This window comes from Lynx canadensis, chromosome D3, assembly GCF_007474595.2.
Source record: "Lynx canadensis isolate LIC74 chromosome D3, mLynCan4.pri.v2, whole genome shotgun sequence".
NCBI classification, from domain to species: Eukaryota; Metazoa; Chordata; class Mammalia; order Carnivora; family Felidae; genus Lynx; species Lynx canadensis.
In genome coordinates, this window is record NC_044314.2 from 36994063 (window position 1) to 37018541 (window position 24479).

At 45.0% G+C, this 24479-nt stretch overlaps 1 protein-coding gene across 4 annotated transcripts in view; it reads right to left on the reverse strand.

Annotated features, from left to right (window-relative positions):
• FHOD3 (formin homology 2 domain containing 3) overlaps nucleotides 1–24479 on the reverse strand; it is a 480663-nt gene that overhangs the window by 409699 nt on the left and 46485 nt on the right. For all 4 annotated transcript variants that reach the window (XM_030336761.1, XM_030336760.1, XM_030336759.1 and 1 more), the window contains exon 2: nucleotides 8711–8817. In XM_030336761.1, coding sequence (XP_030192621.1) covers nucleotides 8711–8817 — 107 coding nt within the window. The remainder of the gene's footprint in view (nucleotides 1–8710; nucleotides 8818–24479) is intronic.

Below are 24479 nucleotides of genomic sequence, written 5' to 3' on the forward strand. Positions count from 1 at the left end.
TGACTTCAGCTCAGGTCACGATCTCACGGTTAGTGAGTTCGAGCCCAGCATGGGGCTCGAAAGCCTGGAGCCTGCTTCAGATTCTGTGTCTCCCTCTCTCTCTGCGCCTCCCCCACTCACACTGGGTCTCTTGAAAATAAATGTCAAAAAAAAAAAAGTTTAAAAATGTATCAAAGGTCAATGCATGGAGGACACCAATCATAAGGACCCTTTAAATCTGATTACTTCCCTCCCTCCACAGTTTTCTTACTGGACATAATAGAGAAAGAGATTTTTATTTAATATGTGACCCTCTCACTTTCACTGACTCTACAATCTTTTGGCTAATTCTTTTCGCTTTAGAGAAATAAAAGGTATCTAATTATTTTATCCCCACTTTTTCCAGTAAATATGCCCACATCTCCTGTTTCACAGCTTAAAACTTTGAGGAAATTAAATCACAGATATACTTTTCCTCTGCTCCCAATAGGATACTAGGTCAGTTTGGGTTCAGACAATAATCCTAAATTGTTAACATTTACGGAAAGCTTATTATGTGCCAGGCCTGTAACTACCCTCTTTTTAGTTAGACTTCATTTTTAAAGACAAGTTTTAGGTTCACAACTCCCTTCCTCCAAAGGATCACCCCAGCCTCTCTGGTCCTTAACGCTTCTCACCTGGGTACCAGGCCTCTCTTTATGCAGATTTGGTCTTCACAAGATTACTACGAAGTAGGTTACATGGCCATTTTTACAGTGAGGAACTTAAGGCCCAGAAAGGTTAAGCAACCTTGCTGAGGTCACACAGCTAGAAATTCAAAGAGCTCAGGCTCCTCCCAGCAAGTCTGACCCCAAAGCCTGAACTATCACCTCCCTACATCTGCCTCCCAGATTGATGTTCCTTCATTCCCTTGGTCCACCCATGTTCCAAGGTGTCTACTTTGTGCTGGAGAGCACAGGATATGCCAAGGTAAAAGGTACATCCCACCTCAAGACAGGAAAAGAGAACTCCTCTCACTTCACAGCAAAGTTATGTGTACAAGGAATGGACACACACCCCGCTGTCCTTTCCCTTCTCCCCAGGGGCCAGGAGGCAGAGAAGGTAAAACTGAAGAAACCACTCTGGGCACACAGATGGAAGGATTTTGAGGACGTGACAGCTGTTCTACCAGACCTAAGGATGACTGTCTACGTTTGAACTCTTAAACAAGAAACAAATTCATCTTACTTTTTTCCATTTATTTTATTTTTTTTTTTTTTAAGACAGAGAAGGAGCCCAGGAGAAGGGCAGAGGGAGAGAGACAGAACTTTAAGCAATCTCCATACTCCACGTGGAGCCCCAGGCGGGGCTCCATACCACAACCCTGGGATCCTGACCCGAGCCAAAACCAGTCGGACACTCAACCCACTGAGCCACCCAAGTACCCCCAAACTTATCTTTAAACCTTCCTATTTTGGTTCGAGATCTACCCTAACCACTACATGCTTTCTTGCCTTAATGATGCTAGAAGACGAGCAGCCATATTTGAAGGGTGATCAAATAGGAAAGACGGAAGTCACATCCTAAAGACGGCAAAGTAGAAGGATAAAATAAGTCCGGGCTCCTATGAGCGTCTTGTCATCAACACATCATCCTTCAAATGGCCCTAATTACCCTCGTTTTAATTGGGCCTCGTTTTTAAAGAGAAGTTTTAGGTTTACAACTCCCTTCCTCCAAGGGATCACCCCAGCCTCCCTGGCCCTTGATGCCTCTCACCTGGGTCCCAGGCCAATGTGTCTCACCTGGCCACCTCATACCTCGAGTATGGCTCAACACAACCTAATTTGCAGGAGCCCTCTCCCTCTCCCCAGATGGCTCCCACCCCAGAACCTTGCTACTTTTCTCAAGTCACTGTTACCCAGCTATTAATGTCATGTAGCCCATTTTACTCATGTTTTGCTGTAATCCGTCAACTAGTACCACAGCTCTAGATTCACAGCACCCCCTTCCCACCACACACCCCAAACCACCCCCCAACCCCGCCTTCCTCAGCTATCAGGTTCAGGTACACTAGGTCACAGCGGCCACCTTTCCTGGTACCTGATTGACTTCTGGGAGGGTTCCTTCTTTGTAATTCAGGTCTCTTCTGACGCCCACCCACACCTTAAAGCCCAGAGCCCACCTCAGCTCACCCAGGCCCACCTGATGCCATCTTTGTCCAGGGATGCAATCTGACATTTGAAGCTACTTAGAGCCTTTCCACTCCCACAGTCCACTCAGCATAGGAGTTCATTCTCTCCTGTCCAATTTCCTACAGAACTGTCTCCTTCATGCAGCCCTGAAGGGCTTTAAAAAGCACCACTGCCCGGGCCAACCACCCAAGTTCCTAGTTTATTGGTCTGAAGCTGGGCGGGAAGAAAAACTGTTAAAGTTGCTTAGGTGGTGGCCGTACTCTCCAAGACGGAGAGCCTATGCTATAGGCTTCTGACCAAACATCAGACCCCCTGAAGAGCTCTTGAAGAGGCCAGAATCCCAGGCCCCACACCAAGCCTCCTGCAGTAGGTGCCTAGAAGCCAGCATTTTTTTTTTAAATATTTTTAAGCTTATTTATCTTGAGAGAAAGGTGTGGGGGCAGGGGGGGGCAGAGAAAGGGAGAATCCCAATCAGGCTCTATCTACACTGTCAGCAGAGAGTCCAAAGCAGGGCTCAAACTCACGAACCGTGAGATCGTGACCTGAGCCGAAATCAAGAGTCAGATGCGTACCCGACTGAGCCGCCCAGTTGCCTAGAAGTCAGCATTTCTAAGCAGGTTTTCTCCAGGTTACTGATAGGCAGCCTAGCACTGGCCTAGGACTGGTGGACAAGGTTTTGCGTGGGGAGAAGTTTCACAGCCTTTCAATAGATTCTCAAAGAATTCTTTGTATCCCAAAAATGTCAAGTTTGAAGGAATATGTAATCTTCCTGTCCTGCGGTGTGATGTGGGGGTTAAAAACCTTATCCAATCACATCTTTACCTGTGTCTCCTTTGTTTCTAGGTCTAGAATACAGAAATCACCTAAAATACATACTGAACCTACATCTAAAAACCTATTGAACCTGAAAAAACAAACTATGCACAAAACTCCTCCCAAGTTGAAAGAGACTCCGGTTAGGGCATGGATAGGAAGCAACGAGCAGTTTTCCCCCTTTTCCTCGTAAGGGATTACCTTCAGCTGAGAGTGCAGGCCTGGGGCCTGAGGCTCCTTTGGCAAATCACTGAAGGTTATGGTCTGCTGTCTTCTCAGTGTGGGCAAGGCTCAAACTGCAGACCACCAAGCCTGCCTGCCCCTGGTCGCCGTGAGGGAGACAACCAGCCCTTCCGAACAAAAGGTGCCATCCTGGCAAGTTCAGTGCTCAGCTCTTCATTGCTGATTTCCCCCAACCAAAACTTTGCATATGCACAAACTGCACAGAAACGTCAGGGGTTCGTGGACCCACACACACATAGTTTCTGGAGGCTCATGAGCTACAGGTCAAGAAGTTAGGCATCTAAGCGTCAAATGAGAGCTCCCCCCAACCCCTCGGGGCCCCGAAGCACATCGACTGCAAAGCTGACGCCCCAGCAGACGGGCTCCCCCACCTGCATTCAAGTGCACACAGAGCCTTCCCCATTGCACCGTCGTCTGCTCAGCGTTGGCGGGGTGGGGGGGGGTCACACTCCCTCACTCAACTTCCGGCAGCATTTTCAGGAACGGTCTTTCCAGGCAGTCCTGGAGGGCTTTAAAAGCACCTCTGCCTGGGCCCACCCCCAAGTTCTGATTTCACTGGTCTGAAGCTGGGCAGGGAGGGAACCTGTTAAAGTTCCTCAGGTGGTGCTCATACTCTCCAAGACTGTGCTGTAGGTGCCTGAGCGAACATCAGACCACCTGAGGAGCTCCCCAAGAGGCCAGGATCCCGGGCCCCACGCCAACCTCCTGAAGCAGGCACCTAGAAGCCAGCATTTCTAGGCAGCTTTGGCCAGGAGTATTTGGCTCTAAGTACCTGCGAACGTTCAGCCCTTTCCAGCCCTGCCTGGCCTGACACCCTCCTGTCTGAGCCACAACCCTCACACTGCCAAGCTCTCCCCACCCCCCACCACCACCCCACACGGCTGGCCCCCGACTTCCCCACCACCACTCAGCCCTGTGAGGACAGGTATGGCGGCAGGGAGCAGTTAGCAGCCCCCCTGGCAGATGAGGAACCTGGGAAGGAATCAGAGCTGACCTTCAGACGCAGGCCTGAACGGAGCCAAAGGTGAGCACCCTGAGTGACTGAGACAAAGGCAGGAGCCCCGGGGACACACGCCCCACGTGCAACAGCCACACTGGTCCTCAGAGCACTCGGCAGCACTGTGCTCCTCGAGACCCTCGTAGCTCTACTGCGTTCCCTGCAACGGCCCCCTCAACCTCGCAAAGCCACTACCCTCTTCAGGGCCAACCTCTGGCCCCACCTTCTCTGTGACAGATCCCTGTGCCCCCCAGCTGGTGCTGGTTTTCTTTCAGAGTTCAAAGGAGGTGGAAATAAGCAAAAAAGAGGCGGGGGCAGTCTCTCTGGCCCCGCTCTGCCCTGCGGGCAAGGATCTCGCCTCGGTTGCTCTAACTCGAAGAAAGGAGATTTCAGAGCGGTTCACCCGCGTGCGCCCCTCCAGGTCTAAAATCCCGTGATTCCCGTTTCAGTGTATCTCCTCAAATTCTAACTGTAATTATAGTAGAAGATACTACTTCTGAGTTTGTATTCTATGCTGGGAACTAGCTTAATGTTTCAGATACTACACATCATCATAGCTTTGCCTGCATCAACCCAACAAGGATGTGATAGGATTATCCCCAGTTACTAGGAAGCTGAGGTTCAGAGAGGTGAAGTAGCATCCTCACGGTCACACAGCCATGAGACTAACCGCAGGGCCCATGTCCTCAACCACTACGCCGTGCTGTTCCCCACCGTGCTCTCCTCCGGTGCCAGAGAACTTGTTGGGATCCCCACTGACATGGGGAGGGAAATGGACTTGGGTAATACTGTCCTCATTTTATAAACCTCTATTAGAGATAAAGTGGCTCGTACCAGGTCACACAATGGCAGGGTCAAGAATAATAATCCAGGGGGTTCAGGGCTTCTGTTTCCACTACACCATGCTGTGGTTGCTGATTTCCCTGGCCTTAGAAGGCAATAAATCGACCTGGCTCCATTTTGGCAGCATAATAATTGCTTTGTCCTTCTACCTTTGAAGGTCTTTCTCCTCTTCTCCAGTTAGCGATAGCTTACGTGATAATTCTAAACAAGCAGTGAGTTAATTTTTAGTCTTGGCATAAAAGAGCAGGGTAATGGACAAGAACAAAGAAACTCCTCCAGCAAGGAAAATTCTCTCAGAACACACTGTACAAAAAAACCCTACCGTTTGCACACTACCTGCCACACGTCTTCATTACACGGTCACAACATTAGCAGATTTTTGCTGTAATTCACACAAATCAAGAGAAAGAATGGTTTCGTTTGCCCTTTTCATACCTCAAAAAGGCAATTCTTAACTAGAAAGAAATTGTGTTTTAACTGCCATTTGTGGGAGACATGAGCTTTTAGGCACATGACCTTTGCCAAATGCCACACCTCCTAGGAGAGGACTTAGCAGGGACACTCAGCACAAATGACACTGCAGGTATATGTACCCAGACACGTCCCACCTGTGTGGGAAAACTCAGCCTTCAGGCTGCTTGCAGCTAGTTCCCAGCAATTTGCCACATGCTGCCAGAGCTCAGTGGTGGTAAATGACCCAGAGACAACAGAGTGACCCAGCAATGCCAGGACAGCATCATCCTGGCCTGTCTTCTGCAACCTAGGCCAGGGACAGAGGGGTCTCCCCACCAATGTCAGTAAAGGTAGCTTCTTCATACTCCTCTGGACGAAAAGGAATGTCATCCTAGGTACATTCCAAAGGACAAGGGGTGGGTCACCACAGACCCAGGCTTTTTCAAAGACGATACAAAGCCCCATCTTGGGTGAGTTTGGAGCCCACCTGCCAAAAACACAGCTACCCAGCATGGTCTGGCTACCTTCTCCTGTTCACAGTTTCCCACGTATGAGTCCTGCCTTCTTGTCTTGCCATGATTCATCTTAGGTTTAGGGTGCAGAAATGGGGTCATGGCTGGTCCCCTCAGATGGACCGATGGCCAGGTGATGATTCACAAAGGAACGGAGTGAGAAAGTAAAGCCCCAGGATCTCCTCTGGGAGCTTACAGCAGGGTTCCTGGCTCTTGAGGAACGGCTGCACCTGACTGCTGACGCGGACAGTGCCAGATGATGGCAGCAAATGTGTCTTCTCTGGAGCCTCCGTGCAGTGTGCTTGAGTGCTATTTGAACTAAATCCAGCGTTTTAGCCTGGGACCGATGATGTCCTTGCATGAACCAACCTACGTCACCCAAGGTGCCAATGCACATCCTGAGTAAACCTGAAATGCCTTTGCCCGGAAGCTCTTGGGATGGCTGGGGGAATACACACTTGCAATCAGTCTACCTGTGTTCAAACTAGGCTCTACCCTCTACCGACTCTGTCTCCTAGGACATGTAATTTAACTTCTGACCCTCAGTTGTTTCAGATGAAAAACAGAAACAACCAAATCCAGTCGCATGACCACTAAGATGAACTATTAAATGCACATGCCGTGAATAAGGTGGTTGGTATAGTGGCTAGCATAGGAGGCATTCTGTAAATGTTATATTCTTCTCCATTTTTAACTCTTGATACTGGTGTCTAATGTAGTGTTGCTTTTTTCCCCTAAGCTCCCAACTCCAAATAATTCAAATTTGGATAAAGAAAAAAAATCAAACAGGGCATGGTCTTCAACTATAACACCAATAGAGACATTTTTCAGGTTGACAGCAGTCTACTCATAACACTCCTGGAGTGAAGTCATCCAATTAGACGGTCATCCAGCCTGAATTCTCACATCTTATATAAAGGGATGTCATTGTCAAACACTTGGTAAAAACCATAGCAATGGGTGCGACTCCTGAGTGGCTCAGTCGGTTGAGCATCCAACTTTATTTAGCTCAGGTCATGATCTCACGATCCGTGAGTTTGAGCCCCACTTCTGGCTCTGTGCTGACAGCTCAGAGCCTGGAGTCTGCTTCAGATTCTGTGTCTCCTTTTCTCTCTGCCCCTCCCCCACTCACACTCTGTTTCTCTCTCAAAAATAAATACACATTAAAAAACAACTATAGCAATGGAATCTTCACAAGTCTATCAATCTAATAATGTTAATTTTTTTAATGATGATGAATAGAATCTGGTGTGACATAATAATGATACCCCTCCTGTGTGTACGGCCTACCATAGTTTTCAGGTCTGTTCCCACACACGGCTGGGTCCTCAGAAAACCCTGCTGGTTCCTACCAAGGACCCTAGCCTTAGGGCTCATGGTCATGTTTTTCAGGACTCCATTGTGGAATCCTGCCATTTACCTGGTCACCAATGTTCAGTAAGTACCTATAATGTGTTGAAAAAAAGCTAGATGACAGATATTCAGACAGGCCCAGTTCTGACCTAGTAGAGCTTTAGCAGCAGATAATTGGGGGACAATTAAGGGATAAAGGACTGTAAATTGTGGCAGGTGTTAAGGCAGGGAAAACTAGGGTCAGGTAGAAAACTAAGAAGGCTCCCACTTTCCCTCATTTATTGAGCCATTTGTGAAGAATCAATATTCATCTGGCTGTAATCTATTTTTAACTTGGGCAAGGCAGCTTCAGAGCAACTTTTGCAGAGATCCTCGAACATCAGATTAATACAGCTAAGCATTATTTGGAAGCAACAAGAAATCTCTGAAGGTTTCTAAGGAGGAAGGTGATGAAATCAGAGATATACTTGATTCTGAGTGGATGAGAACAGAAAGGAAGGCAGGGGGCCCCAATCAAAAGGCTATTTCAATAACCTCATAAATACAGGAACAGCTGACCATATGTTCATATTCCTACGGTGATTTTACTTTCTGTACACATCTCTGATTTTTTATGTGTATTGTTGTATTCAGATTCACAGCAATCAGAAGTATTAAGCATTCTAAATGTAAGCTGAAAGTAACTTGATGTTGATTAACATAATTACTAATTATTTTCCCCACTGTGATGAGTTCAAAAGATGATATAGGACAAAATAAACTACTAGGGCATCTTCCAAGGAAACTAAATACCCAGAAAGATATTATAAACAATGCTTAAAATAGTTGTCAACTACTAAAATCTAGAAAATATTAATTTAATTATATCTGGCTTAAAAAAAAAAAAAACAAGTTAGGGGCACCTGGGTGGCTCAGTCTGATCCTTGATTTCCGCTCAGGTCATGATCTCACAGTTTCACGGGTTTGAGCCCCACATCAGGCTCTGTGCTGATAGCATAGAGCCTGCTTGGGATTCTCTCTCTTCTTTCTCTGCCCCTCTCCTGCTCATGCTCTCCCTTTCTCTCAAAATAAAAAAATAAACTTAGAAAAAACTTACAAGCCGCTTAACTAAACTATGCCAGAAATTTCCCTGCCCCTGAGTGGCCTCGTCAAGAAGAATAACTCAAAATACAAAAGGGTTTGCAAATACTACTGGTCAGTCACTTGCATCTCCCTTCTTTTGCCTGACTGTGAGTGAAGAGACCGTCAAAGCTATGGTGGTTTCCCCTGAATATTTTAAGGCCTTAATGTACCCCCCATATCTTGGAAAGTTGGGACTAGTCAGCAGGGACAACCGTCGCTCTTACCCAGCATCATCCTGGAAGCCTTCCAGCTCGTCCCGCTGCTCTGCCAGGGTGGATTCCAAGTCCAGGTAGGCACCATTGTGGGAGAGCTGTAGCGTGCAGTCGTCGAGCTGCAAGAGAAAGAGCCTTTAAGCCCAGCCTCCTCCTGGGATGGGGACTTGGTATGGAGAAATCACTTCACATTGCCCTCATGTGTCTTTTGAAATCAAGCATTCTTCTGAAATTTGGATCATAACTTGGAGAGGTTATGTGTTAGTACAAACAAATTGGGAGCAAACTCCATTGTGAGTAGACAGAAATAACACCTATTGAGGGAGTGGCACTGACACCGTCTGGTCGATGTGGACAGAGGAGGAGAAGGAGCCCTCTGGTGCCAGTGTCACTTTCCACTCTGAGGGCCCCAGGAATAGCCATGGAGGATGTGCCGCGTGGAAACCAAAATCATAATGCTGATGTGACCACAGATTAAGAGTCACAGAACATGTCATTTCCTTTGATTGAGTGAGAAGCCTGCTCATTCAGATTCTATGGTCATACCTGGCACATTACGATGAGTAGTTGCTCAATGAGCATTTTTACAGTTGAACTAAAAGAGCCATTCTCCACGTGAATGACAGCCGATCCAAATTACAACATACCGAAGGAGACATTAGGTCCCTTTGTTACTAGTCTAATTTTTTTCAACTTATTTAGCACTTACATGTTGTTAATTATGTTCCATACACAATTCTAAGTATTTTACATATATTACATCATCGGATGCTCACACAAACCCTATCCATTTCTATTGTCATCCCCCTTTAACAATGAGGAAACTAAGGCACAGACATTGTTACGTGCCCAGGGTCACAACAGGTAAATGGTAGAGCTGGGATTTGGATGCTGGTAGTTTACTTCGAGGCCATGCTCTCGATCACTACACCACTCTGCGTCCTTCTATGGCCACAAACCTACAGAGGACTTGAAAATATCATGTTTGTGGGGCACCTGGGTGGCTCAGTCACTTAAGCATCTGACTCTTGATTTCAGCTCAGGTCATGATCTCATGGTTCATGAGTTCGAGCCTCACATTGGGCTCTGTGCTGACAGCGTGGAACCTGCTTAGGATTCTCTCTGTCTCTCCCTCTCTCTCTCTCTCTCTCTCTCCCCTTCCCCTACTTATGCACTCTAAATAAATAAATAAATAAATAAATAAATAAATAAATAAATATTTTTTAACTTTAAAAAACATAAAAAGAAATTTAAAAAGACAATAATACCACACTTGCAAAATGTAGTATGTGTCATCTCAGTGTTCTGGTATAGCCAAGACAATGCCACAGGTGTGCCAACCCCATTCCCTTTTCCTCCTGGGCACAGAGAACACATATCCCAGCCTACAGTTGGGCTAACGGCCATGTAACTGAGTACCAACCAATGGAATTTCAGTGAAGGTAAAAAGGGCCCCCAACAGGCCAGCCTTAGCACCCCTGCACATCCACCTTTCTTCTCTTGCCTTTGGCCGGATGCAGAGAAGCCAGAGGAGGACTCCAAAGTCTAGAAACCAGCAGCACTCCGGACAGGAGGAGCACCGGTTCCTTAATCACCGCGTGGAAGAGAGCGTTCTGTCGCCCAGCATCCACTAGCCATCCTGGCTGATGACAAGAGCCAGACAAGAGCCTTCTCTGTGATAAATCATGCAGATTTTGAGGTTGCTGCAGCAGCCAGCATTACAGGACATTTAGAAGGATCGATACACTTAAAATACAGGAAAATATTTTACTAAAGATGAACATTATGAGGAAATCCAACTTCATGCTTGATTTCCTGGGCTGTAAGGGTGGTTCTCAGTATTCATCTACCTGATGAGCCGAGGCTCTTATTCCAAAATGACAAGAGATTGGGGGAAAGTGAAGGCAAGTGTTTAACTACTTTAAAACATCTAGATAAATGCCTGGTAATCCTCCCACTATAAGTGAGATTTCAAACAAGGAATTAGGAATTAGTCTCTTTTGATGGAAAAGCTTTGCTCATTATCCTTGACAAGAGAAAGGTAGGCTGTCGACTTGTCTAGAATTGGCATCTGTAACAGGCTGCTGATTCTTGTAGAGACCCCGTGGCTCCTGTTCCTAGTTATCCTCAACAGAATGAAAGGAATTTGTTTTTTATTATTTGTAAGAAATACCTAGCTAAATCATTTGAAGGGGTTAATCCTATTCGATTCACTTATTTTATTTCTCCAATAACAAACTGCCCCTCTTAACTACTCAAGGCCTGCTGGTGAGGTTCAGCATTCTTAACTGGCATTTTACAGATAGATCATCTGATCCGAAAAAGAATTCAAACCCAAGGATCAAGTTGGCCAAACTCACTGTATTGTGGCATGAGAGGTGCGCCCAGGGTTTAGGGGAAACACGCGGAAAAACCGCCTCCCCAAGCCTGCGGAAGAGGCAGACAGGAAGGATTTCCTGCAGAAGGCATCTCCTGGGTCAAGGGTCTCCTGTGGACTGAAATCAGACTTGATCACTTCTAGATGGAAAATTCCATCAGAAACTGGACCTATTAACACTAAACCATGTGTCGAGCTAGAATCACCGCAGCTCAGTCTTGCTTCGACCTCCTACTGATGTTAACTAAGAAGACTTACTTAGTCTGTCCTGTTGGGAGGACCAACACTTGTGCTTGTCTTTAATCCCACTTATAATCAACAGACCAGAAGATGGGGATAAGGAAAGCCCTGTAAGCCATAACAATTTCTTTTGCCTCAGCCCCCGGAAATGTGTGAGTCCAGAGAAAGAGGCTTTTCGATAAAGAGTTTCTGCTTCTCCTCAAGGGGGTGTGAGTCATTCAGAGGCTGGGGTCCACACTCAGGCCAGACAGACAGAACAAAGTCAGAGAGGAAGTGTGCTCTGGTGTGGAAAGATGCAGAACGTGCACATGTATGTGGTATAAATACTCCCACCATGGCCGGTTTCAAGCCACCAAGGTGAAGTCACTGAGTGTGGAGTTGGAAAAAGAGACATAGCACCCCACCATTATACAGTATTTTCACCACAGAGTTACAAGAGATGTCAGGAACCTCGAATGCATGGGTAGCAGTACAATATAATCAAACCGTTAAGAAGTGACATTTTGAGTATTTATTACCTTTGTTTTGAAGAGAACTTATTTTAATTGTACATTTACATAATTTCATTTTTAATAATGGCTACACTCAACAACGTGCTCACAAAACTCCCCAGAATTGATCTCTCAGCCCCCTCCGGCCACCCGGGCCAGCTCCAGCATACACGGCTTGTGGCCCTCCCACTCATTCAGTTGGGGCACCTAGTGTGGAGAGAGCAGGGAGCACCCCGTGCTGGCTTTCACCCCACCCAGCCCTATGCTGATCTCCTCAGTGGGGGCAGAGGCAGGGCTCCCCCGCCACCAGCAGATACAGCCCCGTTCTTACTGGCCACCGTGGCCACTTTGCACATCCTCTCCATCCCACACCTTCTGACTTTATTCTCAGGAGCCTGAGATGAATACGAAGACCTGGTTTTCTTCATTCACCTTCACCCTGGCCCACCGAGTATCTGCCTCGGACGCTCCCGGCCAGCCTAGAACCACAGCAAAACACCCCACAATCTCCCAGCCTCTGACAACAGAATCCCAAACGCTTAGCCGGACTGCCTGTTCTCATCATCCCTCTCCTCACATTCAGGGCATCATTACTACCCTTTCCATAGTTCCATTTTAACAAAATTATATGTCAGCCACGGGCTGGGCACCAAGGAACACATAAACGCTTCCTCCCCTCAAAGATCATTTTATGGAGTAAATATAACACACAAATAGAACGCAGGAGAGAAAAAAAAGCCATTTAAACCAACTGTTATAATGTGTGGACGTTCATCCTCAGTCGTATTCCTTCTCTATAATTAGCAGCCACGGGCTCCCGGGACCCAAGCAGCCTCCATAGAAATGCCCCAGTCCTCCCTCCAGAAGAAAGGCCGCCATTACTTCCTAAGCCAGTGTCACAACCCTGCTCCCCTAATTAACAGATGGGCAATTTGTGCTAGTGAATTTAACTAAAACGGAAAAGATGAACGTGTGCCTTTTAATCTGTCAGGAAGTGTATGCGGAGCTACAGGAAAGGGTCAACGTCAGACATCGCAGCCTTTAGCAAGCGGGATACACGTGCACAACAGGGGTCCCCACAGCACAGGTGGCCTGTGAAAATACCACACAAGTCAACACACACTGACTGCTCCATTCCATAACACAAGCCCCACCTCATCGGTGCACCCGAGACACATGAGATTAATATTTAAACCATCACATGAACCAAGGAGTAAGAATAAAGGGCTTCTGGGCTGGACAGACACACTGAAACTGTAAAATCCCCTAAATACTTTAAGGGGGTCAGCTTCGGGTATCACTTTAAAAGCAAACTGATAAGTAAACGCAAATGAATTCTTCGATCTGGTCAGGGATAACGAAGGGCCAGTTACAAAAGAACACAACAACGTGAATGGGGAGTGAGTGGAGGTTCATTCCGACCTGGAGATTCTCAAGATTCAGACGAGGGGCGCCTGGGTGGCTCAACTGGTTAAGCCTCCAACTTCAGCTCAGGTCATGATCTCACGGTTCATGAGTTTGAGCCCAGCATGGGGCTCTGCACTGACAGCTCAGAGCCTGGAGCCTGCTTCAGATTCTGTGTCTCCCTCTCTCTCTCTCTCTGTCCCTCCCCCACTTGTGTTCTGTCTCTGTCTCTCAAAAATAAATAAACGTTAAAAAATTTAAAAAAAAAAAGATTCAGACGGAACCATCCAAACTTTGCCTACACAATGGAGGACTCAGACACCTCCCTGAAACACCACTTCTTGACAGGGATCCTCAATTCCTACTAACCCCAAGGCAACCTGATCCCCATCCTTGGCCGCTCATGTCAACTGGCTTCCTGAATGACTTAAGGGCCCTGGAATTTCCTGACTCCAACAATTTTCATGTCAACTCTGATCCCCCGGGCAGCATGTCCCCTGCACTCCTTCCTTGGCTCTGGGGGCAGAGTGGCCAGGACACTGCCGGGCACTTCAGGACATAAGACAAAGCAGGGAGCCCTGTGGGAAGATAATGTTACAGGGCTGTTCCAGAAGTGTGGCCGTTAGGGAAGTCGAGCAGCAGGGACGGTGGTGTGACAGGAAAACTTTAGATCGGGCTGCAGGCTATAAATCTGTGGCCAGGATTCTGGGGGGGTGGGAGGGTAGACGGGGTGCTCAGGAGGGAGTCGCTCACAGAGCCACAAGAAGGGCCCTTCCAAATACCCTGGAATTTTGTGTCACTCCACCTTGACAAACCATTAAAACAGGCCCTCCACGCCTTACAGACAGGTGGCCCAAGGTCACTCGGGTTCTTTGGATTATTCCTACAGAGACAGTGCATTCAAAAAGAAAAGGCAGACTCACCACCCTGGAAAAAACAAAAAAAGAAAGAAAACATCTAAAACAAGGCTGATGTCACGTCTTGATCTGTATAATCTTTTCTTTCATTAATCCAGCAAAGTGGCATATTACTGGGGTAGCTTAATGATTACCTGGGTTTGGCAGCGGGTCTCCAGTGATCCTTAGTGTAGGCAATAAAATAGATTTGCATGGAAGTGTTCTATAAATATACACAAGGGGTTATCCTTGAAGCTAAGTTTGGTAATAGTTCAGAAGCGGGAACACATACACTGATTTTTAAGAGAAAAAAATAAAGAAAACCCAAAATATCATTTGTTAATGTCATTTCATTGGTTTCCTCCCGTCCTTGGATCCACACCACTTACAAGATGATTTTGTGGCTCCTTCCATCGAGAGGTGGATTCCTTCTCTACTCCTAGACTCTGGGTTGGCCTGTGTATTGCTTTGGCCAACACAGTAGCAAATGTGACATAGTAGAGACTTGAAAAATACTTGTTCCCCTGGGGCTGTCCTCGCTTAGTGCTCTTGGAACTCTGCCAGCACACGAAGAAGCCAGGGTTAGCCAGCCTCCGGGATGTCTGTCTGTTCCTGCTGCCCCTGCCGACATCCTGCCAACTGCCACACGCTGAGGCCAATAGGGATCAGCAAGCCTCCAGATGACCCACCAGCTGATGACAGACACAAGAGAGCCCAGCAGGTGTCAGCCACACTGGCCCAAACTGGAAGAACCACCCAGTAGACCCACAGACTCAGAAGCAACATCTTATGATTGCTGTTTTAGGTCAATTTCCTCTTCCCGTGAGCCGGCCACCTCAACCCACAGCAGACACGCAGCCCCCAGGGAATGAAACTTCACACTTGAAGTGCTTAGTGTCCAGACCAGTGGTGGGTGAGAAGCTCACTCCACCAAGGTGCCCAAAGAACACACCAGGACACTGCCAGCTCAATGAAGGAATGCCACCATCATGCCCAGCCCTCAGATGCCACAAATCATGCATGTCTTTCCTGGAGCCCCTACCGGGGACAGAGGACAACAGCAGGTGCTTGGCGGAAAGGCCTGGAGCATCAGAGAGTGGAGAGTAGTCAGCTGTGAACCCCTCCCAGGGAGGGAAGGGGGCAGCAAAAGGCAAAATGATGCATGAGCTGTGGTTCCAAGCCTCTAGAGCGTGTTCCATCGTCCCACTGTACAAAATGCGCATTCGAAGAGAAAAGTATGAAGCCTTTCAAGATGGCAGCTGCAAGCATAGGGCCCTTCTGACCGCACTGGTCACACACCCACAAAGCTGGCCCCACTACTGGCTCAGAAATGAAGCGTGGCTGTGGGTCCCGTCTCTCTCCAGCATGGTTGACTGTGGGCCCCCTGGATGCCCCACTTTGAGGCTCCTCCCAGCGCTAAGAGCAGTACAAAGGCCGTCAGCATGTTTCCATTGGTCAGTTCTAAGAGCACTACCCCTGTTTCGCCCTCAAATGTCGCATCTGTTGCTACAAAGCTTGTGGCTTCCTTAAACTTTATGGCTCCTTCCAAAGACAGCAAAGACAAGGAACTGGACTTAGGTGACAAGCAAAAAAAGTTAGGGAAGAGAGTTTTCCAATAAGCAGTGCCCCATGATCCTTTCACAATTTCTTAATAAAACCTGCACAAAACCCTGGCTCAGCCATTCAAGCATCTGTGGGCTGTGGCTCCCACATAACCCATACGGACCACTGCAAAGGGACAAGATGGGGGGGTACGCACGTTGTGGCTGCCCTCTGTCATTTCCTAAGATGGATAGCGAGGACATGGCATGCATTTCATTGTCCTTCAGACTGTACAAACCTTTCACATTTATTCCTTTGTATATATAAGACATTTCACAATGAAAAATGATTGGTTTCATCTAAAGATGTCATTTTACATATTTAAAAAATTCAAGTAACGTTGGCCCGTCTTCCTACAGAAAGGCCAAATGAAACTGATTTATGTGATATCAGAAAACAGGTCCTGCTGGCCAGCCCCAACAAATCCTTTTCAAACTTTTAAATCCCTAGGTGCCCATTTAATTTATTCAGAACAACAAATACATCACAGGTATTTTAATAAATGTTTTAGGGTAAAGTACAAGGATATTTTTGAAGATCCAGCCTATATGGATGATGAAGTAATATGAACATATTTACTTTGAAAGAGGCTGGATTTTACTTCCTCAGAAACCTTTAGTAAGTTATGTTATTTGTGGCCACCAACTACAGCAAGAGAAGCAATGTCCTGAAATTGATTTAGGCAGTTTCCAAATCAAGCCTCCGATTTCTATTTAAGTCAACAAAACTGTACAGCTCACTAACCAAAGGCAAGGGCTTCTGCCAAAGTCTACAAGAAAGACAAAGGCAAGACTTCTCCCATTAAGAGCTTAAACTGAGGGGGTGTGATAATCTGGTAAATATTTGAATTATTTTCAAAGACCTTTTTATCATTAAATAAATAACCAAGAACGCATTAAACTTCTCTCCTGAAGAGGCTGGAATATTTACTTATGTTTACAGGTGCCTTTTTCCGTTTTGTTTCACTTCAGTCCATTTGAAAACCCGTATCAGCGCTACATTCCAGGATTATTATTGATCCATTATCACTCTTCCATTCCCTAATGCAGATTAATAATCCTTTCCCGAGCTCATTCTCCATGCCAGGCATGGTGCCACGTCCCAGGGAGCCGACCATGATTATGACAGTCCAGGGAGCACTCACCCACTGTAGATGGGACTGGTTCCTGAACAGCTGGTGGGAGTTCAGGGAAATGAGGACAATGCATTAGTCACCTTTGTTGTGTCTGTTCTTGTTTTCATGGCGGGACAAGTTTGGGGAGCAGGGAGCTGAAGTTTGCAAAAGCCCTGATGCGGGAGGAGTGTGAGTAGTCAGAACACTGAAAGAAGAAAGGCCAGGACTGTGGAAGAGGAGTCGTCCTGGCCACAGGAGATTTTAGACTTGATTCTAGGAAAACAAGAAGCCGTGAAAGGGTTGTAAATGGATGCCCGCAGGACCAGCTTTGCAGTGTGGGGACAGAAGGGAGAAGACAAGTGAAAATGCCACTGCAGGAATTGGGGGGCAATTTGAAGGGGTGATGGACAGTGGTGGAAGCTGTGGTGACAGACAGAGGAGAAGGGAGAGGGCTGATTTAGGCCAAGAGAGGGAAGAGAGAAGGAAAAGCCAGAGAGACATGGGGATTGATTAGGTGTGGTGTATCCAACAGAGAGAAGCAAAATCTTGAGTTTCCTGCTGGAGCAAATTAATATATATTGGTGATACCTTTCACAAACATGAGAAACATTAGACAAAAAGCTCTTGGGGGCAGGGAGACAGGATAACATTGGGATTTCTGTTAACATGTCTAAAACAAGTAGAGGTGCTGAGTAGAGAAATCAATTTTGGGAGGTTTGGGCCTAAATACAAACATGGCAGATGAAATCTCACAAACCACTGGTGTACCTAAAGATTACAGCTTTTTGTGTCTTCAAGATCTGCAATGCTATCCCCCTTTTCATTCCTGATATTGCTAATTTGTGCTTTCCTCCCGTTTTTCTCTAACAGTTTAGGAGAGGACCCTCATTCATCTATTAGTCTTTTCAAAGAACCAAGGTTTCATTATGTTGCTTTTCCACCATTTTGGTTTTTTTAATCTCAATAATTTCCTTCCTTCTACATTCTTTGTGTTTAATATGCTGCTTTGTTCTAACATCTAAAATCTTAACAATTTTCAGTCTTTCTTCTTTTCAACTAGGTGCATTTAAGACTCTAATTTTCTTCTAAGTCGGGTTTAGCTACAGCCCACAATATCTGATATGCCCTATTTTCACTCTCTCCAGTCCACAGTATTTTCTAAATTCCACTGGGATTTCTTCTTTGATCCATGGGTTATTTAGAAATGTGTTACATACTTCCCAAATATTTAAGGATTTTCAAGTATTTTTTTTTTTTATTGCTGATCTCCAGCTTAATTTCTCTGCAGTCAGCAAATATACTCTGATTTCAATTCTTTGAAATTTCTTGAAACTCATTTTATGGCCCGGTAAATGGAAAAGACATGTCCTCAACAGCTACATGTTTGTTACGCGGGATTCTCAGATTTCTCTCCACGCTGCTTTTAACTATCTGTGAATGTTTCTTTTTTTCCTTTTAATTCAATCAACATTGGATTGATTGATTGGTTGATATTTCCTAGTGACCTGACAATCTGAGCAGTATGAGATTTCCTCCTTTTCTCCAGTAATGTTGCTCACCTTAAACATTACGCCACCTGTTACCAGGACAGCCACACCACTTCTCTGACATTAGTGCCGTGTGGCTTATCTTCTTCCAGTGTTTTACTTACAACATTTGGGGCCCATATATTTAAGATGTGTCTCTTTTAAGAAGGACATGAGTTTTGTTAGTCCAATCTGATGATCTTCGTTTTTTTTTTAATGTTTACTTTTATTTTTGAGACAGAGAGATGGAGAGACAGAGCACGAGCAGGGGAGGGGCAGAGAGATGAGGCACAGAATCCGAAGCAGGCTCCAGGCTCCCGTCTGTCAGCACAGAGCCCAACGCGGGGCTTGAACTCAGGAACCATGAGATCATGACCTGAGCTGAAGCTGGACGCTTAACCAACTGAGCCACCCAGGTGCCCCTAGTGATTTTAGTTTTTTAATACAAGTATTTAATCAAAGTCTGTTAACCTAAAGTGATTGCTTATATTTACATTCAAATCTATATGTTCTAGTTTCCTTTTTCCTCCTTTTTTGCCATATTTTGGGTTAATCTACTATTCTTTATTATTCCATATTTCCTTTCAATTTCTTTTCTATTATTCCATTCATTCTTATCTGCCCCCTTATTTATTATTTTAGTAATTTGCCCTACAGATGACCACAAGGCTTCCTGAAATCAGAAGTAACCTACTAAAAATGAGCATTATCACTTCCCAATTTAAGGGCACTAGGCTATTTTAGTATGGTCTAGACCTTTTGAGATACTGAGAAATGTATTTTGAACCCCATGACATAGCATTGTTTTGAGCAGTCAATATTCATTGAAATTTACCCACATATTTACCTCTTCTCTCACACTTCATTCCTTCCTGCCGTTCTGTGCTCCCATCTGTGACAATTTCTTTCTGCCTGAAGAACTCTCTTTAGTATCTCATTAGTGAAAGTATGCTGGCAACAAATTTCTTCAGTGCCTACTGTCTAGAAACATCCTTACATTACCTCCATTGTTAGGGTAACTGCTTTATTGAGATGTAAGTCACATACCATATAACTCAGTTACAGTGTACAATTCCCTGGCTTCTAGTACATTCACAGCCTTGTGCCTCCATCACAACAATTTTAGAATATTTTCATCACCCAAACAAGAAACCACATATCCATGAGCAGTAACTCGTCATTCCCACAATCACACTCCCATCTAGCCCCCAGAAACCACTAATCTACTTTCTGTCTTAAAGATTTATGGATTTATCTGCCTATTCTAGACCTTTCATATAAACGGAATCACACAATATGTAGTCTTTTGTGGCTGGCTTTTTTCACTTAGGGTAAAGTCTTTAAGATTCATCCCTATTATAGCATTTATCAGTACTGCCTTCCCTTTATTGCTAAATAATACTCCATTGTACGGATATGGCAAATCTGATTTATTCATTCTTCAGTTGATGGACATCAGATTCTTTCCACTTTTTGGCTACTATCAATACTAATACAAACATTTAACTTTTTATAACATATAACTTTTTATATAGACACATGTTTTCATTTCTCTTGAGTATACTTTTTCAGAAATTGTCAGAGTGTTTTCCACACAGGCTACACCATTTTACCTTCCCACCAGCAATGCATGAAGGTTCCAATTGCCAACACTTGTTTTCCACCAACACTTGTTTTCTTTTAGATTCTAGTCATCATAATGAGTGTGAGGTGGTATCTCATGGGCTTGATTTGTGTTTCATGAGCATCTTTTTATGTATTTATTATTGGTCATTTGTGGATCTTCCATGGAGAAATAGCTATTCAAATCCTTTACCCATTCTTTATTGGACTGTCTTTTTGTTGTTGAGTTATATATTCTGGATACAAGTCCTTTTTTGGAGATACAATTTGCAAAATGCTCTCCCAAACCATGGGTTGTCTTTTCACTTTCTCAATGATATCCTTGGAAGCACAAATGCTTTTAATTTTAATAAAATACAATTTGTTTTTTCTTTTGTTCTTGATACTTTTGATTACCATATAACTTTCACTTGGGAAGATATTTTTGAAGGATACAGAATTCTTGGAGTACTAGCAAACTGTTACTCCAGTAACAGCTGAAACATCAGATGCCAATCTTACTGTTGTTCTTTTAAAGAGAATCTATTTTTCTTTATATATATATATATATATATATATATATATATATATATATATATAATTTATTGTCAAATTGGTTTCCATACAACACCCAGTGCTCATCCCAACAGGTGCCCTCCTCAGTGCCCATCACCCACTTTACCCTTTCCCCCACCCCCCATCAACCCTCAGTTTGTTCTCAGTATTTAAGAGTCTCTTATGGTTTGCCTCCTTCCCTCTCTGTAACTAAGAGAGTCTATTTTTCTCAGGCTGCATGTTCTCTTTGTCTTTAATTTCCATCAATTTTAATATGAAGTGCTTATGCGTGGTTTACCTTGTATTTATCTTATCTGAGGTTTATAGCACTTCCAGAACTTGTGGCCTGTTATCATTTTTGGTCTTGGAAAATCTTCATCATTATCTCTTCAAATGTTGCTTCCGTCTCATTTTCCTTCTTCTCCCATTCTGGGACTTCAATGCATGTATCTTAGATCTGTGTAGTATATGCCTATTAGGTTCTTTTCTGAATTTTCCCTTTTTTGCTCTCCACAAATTGCTCTTAATGTCTTCTATTGAGCTATTCCAGGCCATTGACTTTCTCTTCACATGTGCCTAATCTTCAGTTGAACTCATCTACTCCATTCTTAATTTTTGTATTTTTCATTTCTATAATTTCTACTTGCTTCTTTATATTATATACCCCTGCTGTGTTTGGTTTGGTTAAAATTCTCTATCCTGCCTATTTTCTTGAGTGTATTTATCACAATTGTTTTAATGAACATACCTGATAACTCTAGGATCTGTATCACACATACAGATATTTCTATGATCCATGTCTGGATATACTTTGTATATTTTATTGACTGCAATCATTTTTTTTTTTAACGTTTATTTATTTTTGAGACAGAGAGAGACAGAGCATGAACGGGGGAGGGGCAGAGAGAGAGGGAGACACAGAATCAGAAGCAGGCTCCAGGCTCTGAGCCATCAGCCCAGAGCCCGACGCGGGGCTCGAACTCCCGGACCGCGAGATCGTGACCTGGCTGAAGTCAGACGCCTAACCGACTGCGCCACCCAGGCGCCCCTGCAATCATTTTTTTGTGAAGAAACTTTAAGGCTCTGGGTGATATCTTTCTCCAGAGACGATTTTCCTTAGCTCTGGCAAGTTTAAGGAGTAGATGACCTTAATCCAATTAAGGATGGAGCTCACTCAGAACTGGGTTTCTGTCTTTGTAGGCCTAATCTGTTTTCAGTTAACCCTTACTTCTAGGAGTAATCTTTCAGTCTTGACTGAATACACGGAGTGTTTATTAAGATCCATCTACTTCCATAAGCTCTGGGCTCTGTTTTCTTCTCCTCAGCACTAAGAAACTGTTCATGGCTTTCCTTGACTTCCCAGCCTCCTCTCAGTCACTTTCTGCTTGCCTTCATAGTCTCTGCACCTGCCACTGATGAACTGATAAGTGCATCAAGGTGAAAAGCATGTCAGACTCATTGACTCTGACCTCAATGACTCTCCTTCCTCTCTGGGATCTTGGTTTCCCAAGTCCTGGGTGCCTTAAAAGCTCTCTGGGGCCTTCAAGGAGACGTTTTGTCTGCCTTATCTGGTTGTTCTGGATAGGAGTACTGGTCTGCCAGAAGCTAGTTCATTATAGTCAGAAGCAGAAGCCCAAACACCTAACCTTTAGTAGCTAAAAACATTTACTATTCACTTGACATGAATTAAGATGAATTATTTAATCTTCACACCAGCTATGGGGAAGGTACTATTACTGTTCTTACTTTATAACATGTAAAACCATGGAGCACAAGTTCACAGAAAACTGTAACTTCACCAAACAGCTTGGCCAAGATTGCCAACTGAATCCAGTGGTAGCAACTGAACTCAGACAGCCTGATTCTGAGCCTACGTTCTTAGCTACAAGAGAATATAGATGAGTTGGAAAGAAAGGCACAGGAGTAAGCCCTCCGAATTCCAACATTCAGAGATTGAGTCAAAGACAAGGAGACTGAGAGAGAGCAGTGGAGGGATGAGAGGAACACCAGGAGAAGCCCATCCCAAGTAGCAATTGGTCAACTGAGGGGCGCCTGGGTGGCTCAGTTGGTTGAGTGTCCAACTTTAGCTAGGGTCATGATCTCACGGTTCGTGGGTTCGAGCCCCACGTCAGGCTCTGTGCTGACAGCTCAGAGCCTGGATCCTGCTTCAGATTCTGTGTCTCCCTCTCTCTCTGTTCCTGCCCCACTTGCACCCTGTCTTTCTCTCAAAAAATAAATAAATAATTTTGTTTTAAATTTTTTAAAGATGGGGCACCTGGGTGGCTCAGTCAGTTAAGCGTCCGACTTTAGCTAGGGTCATGATCTCACAGTTCGTGGGTTCAAGCCCCATGTCGGGCTCTGTGCTGACAGCTCAGAGCCTGGAGCCTGCTTCCCATTCTGTGTCTCCCTCTCTCTCTGCCCCTCCCCTGCTCATGCTCTGTCTCTCTCTGTCTCAAAAATAAATTTGGGGCGCCTGGGTGGCGCAGTCGGTTAAGCGTCCGACTTCAGCCAGGTCACGATCTCGCGGTCTGTGAGTTCGAGCCCCGCGTCAGGCTCCGGGCTGATGGCTCGGAGCCTGGAGCCTGTTTCCGATTCTGTGTCTCCCTCTCACTCTGCCCCTCCCCCGTTCATGCTCTGTCTCTCTCTGTCCCAAAAATAAAATAAACATTGAAAAAAAAAATTAAAAAAAAAAAGAAAAGAAAAATAAATAAAAACATCAAAAATTAAAAAAAATTTTTTTAAAAGAAAGTGGTCCCTGAGACACAGACTGTAACAACTTCTATCTGAAGATAAGCAGGCCTGGTGTTATCAGCTGCTTATCCCTTCAAACAATAAAAATTAAAACATTTTGCCAAGACATGGGCACATCCAATTCTCACACGTTTCCTTCTGTATTCCCTGAGCACAACCTGTGTTCTAAGTGCACCATGCTAGGTTGGCCTGCCCAGGTGACGCAGTGCAAAGCACTCTGGAATAGCTAAACCAGATAACCAAATGCAAGCAGCTGAAATGGAACACTTAATAATTAGATAAACCACGCAAAGATTATAGCTTTCACAGATTCTCTTTAAAATCTTCGAAACCCTTACATAAAACTTACAAGGGAATTTTTAACTTATTAATGCTTTGCTGGTCAAAATTTCTTTGATTCACATTCACTGAAAGAAAAAGATTGGAATGTATGATATAAAGAAACTTGTCAACATATGGAAGACTTTGAGTATTACAATCAACAGGAAGAGTTGATAAAATGGGAACACAGAGACCAAGGGAAGGAACATATTATTTCACTAATGTAAGCCACCAGCAAAATAAATCCACTAAGAATATGATTTATGACTACAGTCATCCAGGCCTACCATAGGATTTACAAGGCTCAGTGCAAACTGAAAATGTGGGGTCCCAAGTTCAAAAAGCAGAAAAAACCCTTTCTCCTTTCTCAGCAGTCTGTCTTCCAACCTGTCATGGTGTTGTGATGTTTTGTTTTGTTTTGTTTCTCTTCTATTTTCATTGCACTTCTTCAGGCTCAGGGGTACTTACTGGGCAGTGTAGACCCTCACCAGCACCCACAGCCTCACCCCCACAACTCAGCACATGGTCATGGGCCTGCACTCAGGCTCCTGCTGGGGTGGAGGGCAGTGGAAATCACCAGGCAGGCAGGGTGGGGTCGAGTGGGAGCCCACAGCAGAGAACAGATAAGACCACCTGGGGAGGCAGAGGCAGATAAGACCGCATATGAGCAGAGGCTCTAAGCTCCATTGTCCCATTAGCCTTCACTTGAAAGACATATTAAGCATTTCAAAAGTGTCTTAAAAAGTATTTTTTTAGGGGCACCTGGGTGGCTCAGTCAGTTGAGTGTCCGACTTCAGCTCGGGTCATGATCTCACAGTTTGTGGGTTCGAGCCCCGCATCGGGCTCTGTGCTGACACCTCAGAGCCTGGAGGCTGCTTCGGATTCTGTATCCCCCTAATGCT